At 33.2% G+C, this 12,545-nt stretch overlaps 1 protein-coding gene across 1 annotated transcript; it reads left to right on the forward strand.

The window, feature by feature from the left end:
* Window positions 1-2,056: 2,056 nt before the first annotated feature.
* Window positions 2,057-4,986, forward strand: LOC121755073 (serine/arginine-rich splicing factor SC35-like). The gene is made up of 8 exons (XM_042150352.1): window positions 2,057-2,212; window positions 2,292-2,370; window positions 2,716-2,795; window positions 2,886-2,952; window positions 3,157-3,234; window positions 4,152-4,385; window positions 4,476-4,689; window positions 4,776-4,986. Exons 1-8 carry the CDS (start codon window positions 2,137-2,139, stop codon window positions 4,779-4,781), a joined length of 834 nt encoding a protein of 277 aa, XP_042006286.1. The 5' UTR covers window positions 2,057-2,136; the 3' UTR covers window positions 4,782-4,986.
* The last annotated feature ends 7,559 nt before the right edge of the window (window positions 4,987-12,545 follow it).

Below are 12,545 nucleotides of genomic sequence, written 5' to 3' on the forward strand. Positions count from 1 at the left end.
AGATGAAATATTCGAGGACAGTGGCGACTACGTACATATTCGAAGAGTGGTGCATATTCTTTTCTGACACCCAGCTTATAAAAAAACTTCAAGATCAAGTGAGTTAAGCCTCAAAAGATTATAAGAAATTTCTTAAGGAACTTGTGAGTTTGGACAAAACATGCTGGAAAAAGTTTTGTTGGTGTGAGCAGAAATGGATGAGCCAAAATACTCCAAAAAGATATATAGAAATTCTGAATATGCATGTATAAGACTCCATGTATAAAAAGTAGACTAGTAGTTTTATAATTTCGGGACGTCCACCAAAATTAGACCAAATCAAAATTTGAAAAGTTTTCCCGAGCGACGAAGCGAACAAGAACATGCAAGTTAGGGGCCCCTAATTTGTAACAGAACATGAGACGATAGATGCGAGTGAGTTCGAGAGGGAACTACGACATCACCATACTACCCTTATGTTCCGACGAAAACGTGTTCTACTATATTTCCATGGGGAATACATAGATTGCACGAACCAAATTATTTATAGATTGTAACCTCCACATAAGAAGCTTCTTATGATCTTTTGACTCGATGATTAGTCATATGCCCTCTACTACATGCATATCATATATTGTACTTTCTTTATATCCTACGGCCTAGTGGGTGATATGCCCGGTTTCTTGGGCGCTATATCAGCCAGGTGCTTTAAGTACCGCGACGGACCGCCACCAGCCTTGGCGGTGCCCAGGAGCGACAGGTTTATGAACCTACCACCATGGGTTGTCCTGAGGCGTAGCGGTGGAGACTATGAGGAGGGGCAGAGAGTGATGGCGCTCACGATCCCGAGGAGGAGGCTGACCCGATGGAGAATGGCTCACGACCCCATCATTTTATTAGTTATATCCTTGTTTATTATAGCCAACCATCAACACTTTTCCTTTGTACATGGTCACACTATAACATGCATATGATTCATCACCAAAATCCTAAATATGACTCGATTACTATACAGAAATAAAATTGCACGCCATGATTATGATTATTTATGAGTCAAATAATTAAATCATGAGGAAAAGCCTCTCATTTATACCTGTACATTTGAATTCATCAAACTTAATTAATACTCAACCCATCATTTTGCAATTTTAGTATTTTCCATAGTAATAGAGTCGTTTCACTTTTTAGTAAAAATCAACACATTTCTTCTCACTTACTATACTCTCTATTCATGTCCCTACCTTTTTTATTTCTTACTTTATTATTCATTTACTTAACTCACTTAACACAGTCTTTTTCTTAAATCGAGTGCTGAAAAGAAATGTCTTCACTATTATAGAACAAAGGGAACAAAGGGAGTAGTAACTTCACCAATATTACCCACTTGCAGGTTGGAGTCAAGCTCTGGGCATGTTTAAACATATTTTTAATAGTATCACATTTAGGAGACGTTCCTCATTATATTATATAGAAGTACAATTTCAATCACTCAAAAATTTATTTGTAAATGTAAAATTGTGATTTTGCCATTCATTTTTAAATTCTAATCTAGTCCAAGCCGATTGAAATGTCAAATATAAATGGATGAATATTCGAATTCCAGATTAAATTTTTAAATAATCCAAATGTTATAAAAAAATCCAAATATTTATAATAAATCCTACCAAACTGAAGATTTAATAAATTTCTAAAAATCCGTAGTAATATTAATCATTATATATTATAGGTTAGAAATATTTAAATAAAATATTATTGAATAAAATGTTATCTTTAAATAATATTTAATTAATTTTTATATTAAATATAATTTGAATATTTCAGATTTGTTTGGTTTCAGAACAACCACTTCACTTATGATAATCAATAATTCAAACCAAAAGAAATTCTATTTGATCCGATTTCGAAATATTCAAATCGAAAATTTTTATTTCGACTCAATTTGGTAATCTAATTCGGATTTACAAATATTTGTTCAGTGTTATTCGTTTATCCTAAGTTTGATTTACTTACTAATTTTATCCAATTTTGGGTAAATGATGACGATGATGATGATGTTAGCGTGCGTGCACAAGCCTACAAAAGTAAATTCTTTTGAAAATAGAAGAAAAATTAGCGAATCCCTAATTTCGAATTTCCCCTTCCGATTGAATCGAAGCCATGTCGCACTTCGGCAGATCTGGGCCGCCGGACATCCGAGACACCTTCTCCCTTCTTGTCCTCAATATCACTTTTCGTATTACATTCATCCCCTTCCTCACTTGCCTTTTGTTGCTAATTCATCTCGTTTTTCTGATATTCGTGGAATTATTCAGGTACTACGGCGGATGATTTGTTTCCACTCTTTGATAAGTATGGAAAAGTGGTGGATGTGTTCATACCCAGGGACCGTAGGTAATGCTTTTGTATGTTTGCATAATCTGTATAAGTTTGGTTGAAGTTTGGTTGGGAATCATTTTTTTTTGTGGTTGTATTAGAACATTGTTTGAGTGATAAATCAAATGGTGTAAAAAAATTTTGCTGGATTATGTAAACGCCTCTAAATGCTTGTATTAATGTAATTGATACATGTGAGTACAGGAACTATTTTTGTGATTTCAAATTGTTCATCTCTGTACAAGTGTAGTTTTACAGTGTCAATTTGTGAGCTGAACTGTTGAACACCTCATACATGTAATGTAATATTCGTGTTGAATGTCTTTAAATATGTTTTGCAAAATGTGTTATTTCTTATATCAGAACGGGGGACTCGAAGGGCTTTGCATTTGTACGATATAAATACCAAGATGAAGCTCAGAAGGCTGTTGAGAAGCTAGATGGTGAGTTGGAATTGTTTTTTGCGATGGTTTGTATGATAGTGTAAATTTCCACTTCTCTGTCATCTGAGAATGATATACTGTGGGGTGCAGGAAGAGTTGTTGATGGGAGAGAAATAATGGTTCAGTTTGCTAAATATGGGCCCAATGCTGAACGGATGTGAGATTTCTTTTCTTCCCTTTTAAAGTTGCAATTTTAAGTTTTGAATATGGGGGTTTGGTTGAATTATCTCTATGATTTCATATTTTGTTTGGTGCGCCTCTCAATGTTGAGAACTTGAGTTACAAGTATTAAACTTTCATTCAGATATCATAGGTTCCTCCAGAATACCCAAGTCTAACAAATATTTCTGATTTTGATCAGTCATAGAGGTAGGATTGAGGAACCTGTTTCCAGGTTGAGGTCCAGAGGGAAGTCAAGAAGCCGCAGTCCTCGCCCGAGGTAGGGAACTTTGGTTTTATGCTTATCTGTGATCATTGGAAATAATAATTTGTTTCATAAGGTGTGTGTGTGTATTGATTTGTCTAAATGGATGTTGATACTTGTTCTACTGGATAATCACTATTGCTTATTTGTTTTAATTTAGTACTCCCTCCGTTCCGGCATTCCCCCATAGTTCAGGTGTTTCTTTTCGCCATAGAGTTTAAGAACAAAAAATGTTTAGTGTTAGGGAGAGAAAAGTAAGACAGAGGAAAAAGTAGATAGAATATAAAGTAGAAAAGTGAATAAAGTAAGAGAGAGAATGAGAATATAAAGTAGAAAAGTGAATAAAGTAAGAGAGAGAATGAAGTAGGAAATGAGAGGTGAGTTAATGATTACCATATAGGGATATGACTCAACTATGAAGGAATTTCTCAAAATGGAAAATGACTCAACTATGGTGGAATGGATGGAGTATTATGAATGCCTACTTTTAATTATTAGTCAAAATCGATAATGACTTTTTCTCTACTGCTGGACAGTTAGCAGTGATTATCTAAGCTTATTGTAGACATCTTATATGCCCCAACATCTTTATAAGATGTTTCAAGAGCTTATAAGTTAGAGAGATAGAGAGAAAGAATCATGAATGAGGGCGAGATGAAATGGGAAGGTTATATGATAGACATAACAAGAATAATGGGGTTATTTTTATAAATTGGTTATTGCTCATAAGATGATGCAAAAAATAAGATGCGTTGAGAAATTTATCTCTTTAGGAGCTGAAGAGCTGTTGGAGCTTATGTTTAGATCTTAATATCTTATAAGCAGTTTAGGAACTTATTTCGGCAAACATTTATCAGGAGCTTATAAGCAGTGTTGTTTCTGACCTAATGTCTTGCATTCCTCAAGAGCTTAATGCACTGGATTCATTACAGGGACAGGGACAGGGATAGGGACAGGGCTCGCAGTAGGAGAAGCGACAGTAGAAGTAGAGATATAAGCGAGCGTGACTATCCTCGTGACAGGCACAGGGATAAGCGATATCGGAGCAGGAGTAGGTCTCGAAGCCGGAGCCTTAGTGGAAGTCCTGGTTATCGTAGAGAACGTGGAAGAGGCAAATATGATAATGAAGATGATGAGAGACGTAGACGAAGTCCGTCTTATAGAAGGTATATCTTTTAACACAATCCAACATCTGAGTTTCATTAGTTTCTACTCTTTAAAATTTATTTTTGATTGTGCTTTGTTGTATATGAAAGTGCTTCTCCTATTCGGCGAAGTCCCAGTCCTCGTAGGAGTCCATCTCCAAACAAAACACCTCCTTCTAGGGATGGAAGTCCTACCTTGGATAAATACAAAAAACAACCTACCACATCGATTAGCCCCCCTCCACGCAGTCGACCTGATTCTCCGAGTCCCCCTCCACGTGGTCATCGTGTTTCTCGGAGCCCCTCTCCACATTCTGACGCTGATGTAAGTATTTTAAACTTCTTCCTATACTGTTTGTCAGAATTGTCTTCCCCAGACATGTTCAACCTTCCCTGCTATGTTTTGGCCAGGAATGAAGGAGCGAACTTCTTCTTGTGGTATCGTTTTCTTGGTGCTGGCGATGCGTAACTTGATCTATCTTGTAATTACCTATGTGTGGCGGTAGTGGACCTATCCTTCTGTCTTATGTTAGATTCTGCGCCTGCTTAAAATAGTAATGTATCAATCTAAACTCAATACCTTTCTGAGGTGGTTTAATTTATGTTTTCAGTAGTTTTATCATTTTATGTGTTTCTAATTAAGTTTCAAATTATGTTCTTACCTAAATAAAAGTTATTGATAACTTCACTTATATAGAACCCTTTTACCAGCCTTGTATAGTTTGTGTTCCTGAGGATAGTTGCTGGTTGACAAGATGATGCTTGCAGCTATCGAAGCTTCATTTAGATGATGCAGTAGATGTTGATGCAGCTTTTGTATTTCTCTTTCCCAGTAACATTTCAGACCACTTGACGCATAGGTATCTCTTTCCCATTAACATGTTTGTCGATGTTCCTATGCTTGAGGGTGGTAAGATGTTGAACCTTTTTGGTGTGTGAGTTGATATGCTTCTTAATTGTGGTTGTTAGTTGGAAAGGTTAGTATTTGAGAGGTGTGAGTAATGCCATTGTTATTCTATATTCGACTCTATTTTCTACGACGCAAGGAATCTAGTATCAAAAGCCTAAAGGAACACATGTAATCATCCAATTAAGTGCTAGTTTGAGAGAGAGAGTGTGTGATTATATAAAATGGAAGTCGGCATCATGTTGCATATCATAATGTAATCCCGTTGATTACTACATTTTCTGTGACGAAGTTGTTTGTGTTACGTCTTACCTAACTTGCATATGTTATCACTGTTATTCTATCCACTAATAAGACAAATCTTGGAAATTTTCCAGTGCCTTGTATCACGTTCCTTATGATAGATACTAGTAGTACAATTTATTTGTTGATGTATTTGATGTGAATCCGGGTGTCCCAAAGAAAAATCAAAGAACCGGATTTGAGGACAAATCCTTTCACAAATGAGAGGATGATGTGAATCCGGGTATTCACAATCATAGAATACAACGATGTCGAGGGTCATGGGTTGATTGAGGTCTGAGAAAAGGGTGGAGACGTGTCAAGGTGCCAAGCCAAATTCAGAGGTATGATTCAAACTGGAATTTTACTGTGAAGATAAAATCCAAATGCACTCCTCAGACCACCATTGTCTTCATCGTCAAAAGAGCTTCGCGTGAGTATCTTGCATGCCTCAATCGTAGCCCGGATGAGGAAGTTATGATTGTTTTAAGAAAGTCGCGCAATGCAGAAAGAAACGCGCGAGCGGGCGTTTTTCTCGAAAGATTAATTTTTGTCCAGAAACTTCACGCGGTCGGGCGAAATGAGCCTAGGGGAAACGCCCGGTCGGGCGTTTTGTCCGGGATGTGTCTTTTGACCGAGAATTATTTTATTTTGCTCCTTTTTTTTCTCTTGTTTAAATACCCATGTCTAGGGTTTTTGTGAGGGGACTTTGAATGATATTGTAAGAACAAAGACTCTATTTGTGAGCACTCATCTTCATTTTTTAAGATTTATCAAAATCCCTTGTGGTTGCATTTCAATCTATTGTCGGGCTTAGGTTGAATGTTAAGGTATGCTTTACTAGTTCTTGTGTTGCTAGTTTTGTGGAGCCATTAGGTTTTTGTTTGTGAAAGTAGCCATTGGGTTTTCTTTCTTGAGCTTGAATCTAAATCATAACACTTATCATCTTCTTCTTCTTTTCCATCTTTTTATTATCATATTTTTTGTTCGGGTTTTGGATATTATTGCAAGAACAAATCCGGGCAACATATGTTTCTTGAATTCTTAAGATTCACATTAATTTATAAGGTTTATTATACTTTGTACGACAAACACACACCCTATTATCTGATGCGGTACAAGTGTCATTTAATCCACACGCCATCACTAAAATTAACTAAATCAATGACATAATTATTTCTTCATGTCTACGATAGTAGTACTATTTTAATTTCTTGCATCTCTCACTCACGCATATTCAAATTTTTTACTTACTATCTCGTGTAAAGTCAATGCTATAAATTAATTTATTTGAGTTTTAACTTCCTCATTCTTTAGGAAGTTATATTCAAATCAACACACTTAAGTGAGATGAACGCTGTGCGTGTACTCCTAATGTAATCATCGATATACTTACTACACATAGAGCACACTTGATCACGTTGTCTACTTGTTATATCATCATTCAACGGACATCTGTTAAAACATTCTCATAATTGAGATGCGTCTGCCCTCTTTGAAATAGCAATTGTCGCACTATGCATTCACAAATTTGAACCCATTTCTGCTCGTGTATTCAAAAGATATACTTATTTAAATTACTTTTTGTTTATACCTGGATAATATTTTGTAATACTTTAATATATATATTTAATGAAGTTGGCTAAAGTTGTAACCGTGAATAACTAACACAAAAGTTGAATGCAACAAATATACTTTTATTTTAATATATTTGCGACAAATTGAGAAATAAATTTAAAAATAGCATGTCAGTTACAACCATATAAATGGATATGTAGTTCTAAAAATCTAATAATAGAACTTTTGAAGAAAAGACTTACTGATTAAGTTATGCAATTACATATGAAAGTCCTATATTTTCTCCTATATACCCAATATGTAATGTGTAGGAATAGTTCATTTACACAATTGAAGCTACAAAACGGTCAAATGACTTTGGTCTCACTTGCCATTAATTAATGGTGTAGAATAGTAAGAACCAAAACCACATTGAAAATGAAAAAGGTGGTTAAATAGTAGTATTAACTTGATGAAAAATATTAGACCAAATATTTAGGAAATATAAAAGTAGTTGCATACACGGAATTTCTCGTGGGAAACAGTGAATAAGTCACAATTGTAATTAATTATATGAATGGAATGGTGTGAATAAAAATGAATTGACTCACGATTCCTGCCACCTTTACTGCATAATAGAGTATTCCTTTACTTGGATTTCACATTTTTTAGGTTGGACTTTATGCAAAATCCAATGCAAAGTTGAAATTTGGCATGAATCCCTATGTTCTTTCCCCTTACTTTTCTTCTCACCCAAAAAGGAACACCATCAAATCCTTGGGTGTCTTGCACTTTCCCAACTGTTTGCAATTGTATACTTACTCAATTTGCATAATGATTATGAATTCTATTTAAATAATATTACTATCTCCCCTATTGTCAAATTAATTTAATTAATCCTTATTAGTACTTAGGGTCTTGAGCACAACGGACGCATTGTCAGCAAATTTCTGGAGTAAGATCTGAACAGATTAAATGCTACTACTACTACTACTATAAAATAATGGAGCTTTTACTTTGATCATATCTTTAAACATGACTATTAAATTTCATACTACAAAAAATTAAATCAAATTAAATGATGGCTTCCTCATTGCCGTGTACTCTGACGTATGTGGAATCCAAATCATAACCAATAAAAAGAAACAAAAAAAATTTAAAATAAAAATTGTTAGTTTGTTTTCATTGAGGGCTGCATTTCACAATTGTCATTATTTCACACCCTTTTCATTTTCATCCATCCCATCATAATTAACAAAAAAGAATTCAACCATATCCATAATAATCACTTCAACTAATTCTAATAATTGAATACAAGAATACTTATTTCAGCCTCCGATCATGTCAAATTAAATATTAAAAAAAACTAGAATAAACTTAGGATGTAACTTACCTTTACAAGCATAACAAAATAAGAAGAAAATAAAAATAGTGATAAATTAAAATGAAGAAAAGATCAGAAACAAGAAGATTGGCGGGAATTGTAGTAGTAGTAGCAGTAGTTATAGGCGTTTAGGCGGAGGAAGAGCCTCCTTCGCCTAGTGGAGAAGAAGAGGCCGTTTTTGAGCTTGAACCAAATCTTCTTCCTCAGCCTTCTCGCGCTTCTGAAGCGAACGGAGATGGCCTTTTTCACTCTGAAGTAGGATGTTTTGATTCTATCGGAGACGCTCTGCTTCCTTGAAAACGTGTAGCTTCGCAGGAAGAGCTGCCTCTTCTCCAGCTCTCTGTATCCGATCTCGCTCCGAAACACGCAGATTTGCGGCTCCATCTGAATAATTTAGAGAGAGAGAGAGAAGAGAGAGACGGATCTAGGAAGGAGAAGGGTTGATCGGTTTATATATAAAAGGGGGAGATGGGTTTATTTGTTTGTTGGCGGTTTTATTTATTTATTTATTATGCTTCCACTTTAATTTTGGGGGCTGTGTTTATAATTGTGTTTCTTATACAGGTGTGTTTTCCTTTTTTCTGAAATTAGGAAAATCGTATTTTTGAGATAGTATTTTGAATATTTGATTCTTGTGATATTTTAAATTTATTTTTTCATGAAAATCTGAAATATTTTATTGACGGTATTTGGTGAATTAAAGTAACAATTTTTTGTTAGCGGTCGGCTCGATAATTAATTTGACAACTATTTATTAAGGTAAAAAAAGAGAGCTGAGTATCTTATTTAATTCGAAGAATAATTGAAGTATAGTAACCATTTTGATATAAAATTTTACTCCATTTAGCATTTTTTTATTCATGCATACACTATTGTTTGGTAAGGTTTTGGAAATTTAACAATATTTCGTGGTATACTCTCTCCGTCCGCGAATAGGAGTCTCATTTCTTTCCGTCACGAGTTTTAAGAAATGTTAAGAAAAGTGGGTGGAAGAAAAATAATGGAATATGGGTCCTACATGTAAGTATTAGTTGTAAATAATATATGAGTGAAATGACTTAGTAGAATATGGAGGCCTCTTTACCATTTATGGTAATTATGAACCGGGACACTTATTTGTGGACGGACTAAAATGGCAAAACGTGACTCTTATTTGCGGATGGAGGGAGTAAATCACAATCTTTAAAACTTATCAAGTCTCTAGATCATTTTAATTTGTTATGAAGTCTCTAGATCATTTTAATTTGTTATGATATTACCAATTTACCATTAGATCTCCTTTTGCAATTGAATCGTGACGTACGTGTAAAGACGATTTGATGGGCATTTTGGTCCTTCTATTTATGTACAATGTACAATGAATACGTTACATAGTTAGAGTTGGTAAATAGTATATTAATATAGGCAAGAGAAAATCTTGTGCCAAGGATTTAATTTGCTTCCAGTCTTAATAATACTATTAATTAGGATTGGACCACAATCCCCTTAATGTCTTATTCTGTTTCCTAAAGAAGTTTCTGATAAGAAATAAATAAGGGGGAGCAAAAGAAAAAGGTTTTGAATTTTATAAATTTAAGGACTCTTTTATTCAAGAAAATGTACGAAATGTAAAAATATTATCCATTGGAACCTAATTAATCATACAAGAGTTTAGAAAAAAAAATTCATATCTAACGATATGGTTATAGGAATTACTTTATAAAATTTTATTTCGTTTTAATTCGAATTTTCACCTTTGAAACAATCTTAAATAAGATTTTATCCTCTTTATTAGAAAAGCAACACTTTCTATGAAACATCTACTTCTCTATAGTAGTAGTAGTATGAAATTTTATATCATGGGCAAAAGGGAATATTCTCTTTTCTTGGCAGTGAGCGAATTAAAATTCTCCCTATATCTATATGATAGTGTCATGTAAATAAATATGTATATCTAGCATTATTATATTATGATATAATAATTTTAAAATAAGAAACTTAACTTAATATTTTTATGTTAGGCCTAATGGTGATGAATAAATAGCTTTCATGATGGAAGTAGTTAAATAATTTTTGAATATTATATATATTTAAGAAGTTAAAATATGTTAAACAATGTAGTATCATTGAATTATTAAAGAAAGTAAGTGACACACTTGTACTAAACAAAACGCTTCATGGATAAGGATTCGTGAACAAAGATTTCTTTTGCGGGCAAGAAAGAGATTCCCACAAAAAAAGTCAAAAATTAAGTGACATAATTGAAAATGAACATAATAAATGAGAAAAATGTTACAACCTACATAACTCATGTGTCTTCTCAAATTCTATGTCCAATCAAAATTCGTTAATTAAAAAGCTATCTTAATGCTTAGCTTAAACAAATTATCTGACCAACGTTAAAAGTCGTCCAAATCTCCAACTAACAGAGCGTTATGACGCAGTTAACATTGTTTGCTAAGTTACTCTTTTAATAAATACTATACTACTACTATTTTCCAAAGTAAGTTTTGAATATATCTTATGTCAAGTGATTGTAGTATTTTTAATTTTTAGTCCTCAAGAATTTTACCACAAGGTTTCTTTAACAATAGTTTAGAAAAAAATACAAAATGATCCAAACTTTCATATTTATCTAGTTTGCTTAAGTGAGTTTCAATGTAGAGAAATGCACAAAAATATTCTAAATCCACATTTTTTTTCACAATTCTTAATTTTGTTTTTTTATAAACACTTGAATAGGGTAGTAATAAAATACAAACTCTAAATATTGTACAAATTTAAAACTATGATATGGACTGTCAGAAAATGTCATTAGATGACAAAATAATAGCAATAGAAAATTTCAATACAATGTCAACACATCATCAACCGTTGACACCGTGTTGATATTTTTTGTTGTTATTATTTTGTCATCCGTTGACATTTTTTAACAGTTCAGGTCATAATTTGGAGTTTGTACGATATTTAGAGTTTACATTTGATTACATCCGCGCTTAAATATATATATATATATATATATATAAGTGATTTGTATTGGGAGTGAATCATTGACAAAAAAATGTACAAATAATTTGATTGAAGAAAACAAATGAATTCAAAGTCATGACATTCATTTATGGAGCTAACTTGACTGACTAAGAAGGATATTTTTCATGTCACCTACCAATCTTGTTTTACCCCTTTTTTAATCCTTTATGTTTTGCGTATTGACATCATTTCATATAAAGAGTCTACCGAAAGTTAAAGCATAGTAAAATTAATTAATCCAACGTGTTTCAAAGTTCAAACTCCCAAATCACATGGTAAACTGGCGAAGAAGTAATTTTGCAAGAAATGTCAAAATATAAAACAAAATGTCAAACCCCAAAACATCATATTTCAAGCGCCAAATGTAACAATTCACAATAGTTGTACATTAATTATTCAGCACCTAACATTTGGTCAAACTAAGTAGCCTATCCTATAAGTGCAGGCTAATCCTTTTATTTAAACATAATCATTTTGATCCTACCACAACAAGATAGAAATCCTACATTTATTTTCCAAACCAACTAGCATTTAATTTCTATTCATTTCAGAAAACGATTGGGCTTCACCCATGACATCTTCACATGCACATACAATTGACAAATTTTACTCCATTGGTTTCCTTAAAAATAGAATTTTTTTTGGTCCGTTATCTAAAAATCGAAACTTTCAGTTTAAGAAATTTTCTTTCTATCCAAAAAGATAGGATTTATTTTCTACTAACACACTTTTATTTCTATTTCTTTCTTACTTTACTAATTTTGCATTGAAAACCCGTGTTGTTTCAAAAGTTCCTATATTAGGAGACGGAGAGAGTAGGACACTACTTTTAAAATAATTATTATGATAAGCAGGGCTGTCGATTTTCGATATGATACAAAAATCTAAATATTAATAGGTTTGGGTCAAGTCGGGTTTGAGTCTTTATGAGTTTGACCCATTAGGAATTCAGATTCAGTACTATTGTGTTGGGTTCGGATAACCTTAAATAATTAAGTATTATCTTAATCATACTTATATTTTTTTAAATTACTATAATTTA

The sequence above is a fragment of the Salvia splendens genome, chromosome 11 (assembly GCF_004379255.2).
Source record: "Salvia splendens isolate huo1 chromosome 11, SspV2, whole genome shotgun sequence".
Lineage (NCBI taxonomy): Eukaryota > Viridiplantae > Streptophyta > Magnoliopsida > Lamiales > Lamiaceae > Salvia > Salvia splendens.

What these genes read in the sequence shown, in the direction of transcription:
- LOC121755073 (XM_042150352.1), top strand. Translation starts at nt 2,137, where the DNA reads ATGTCGCACTTCGGCAGATCTGGGCCGCCGGACATCCGAGACACCTTC. An exon ending in TGTCCTCAATATCACTTTTC is followed by an intron (nt 2,213 to 2,291) that starts GTATTACATTCA and finishes GGAATTATTCAG; the next exon opens with GTACTACGGCGGATGATTTG. An exon ending in TTCATACCCAGGGACCGTAG is followed by an intron (nt 2,371 to 2,715) that starts GTAATGCTTTTG and finishes TTCTTATATCAG; the next exon opens with AACGGGGGACTCGAAGGGCT.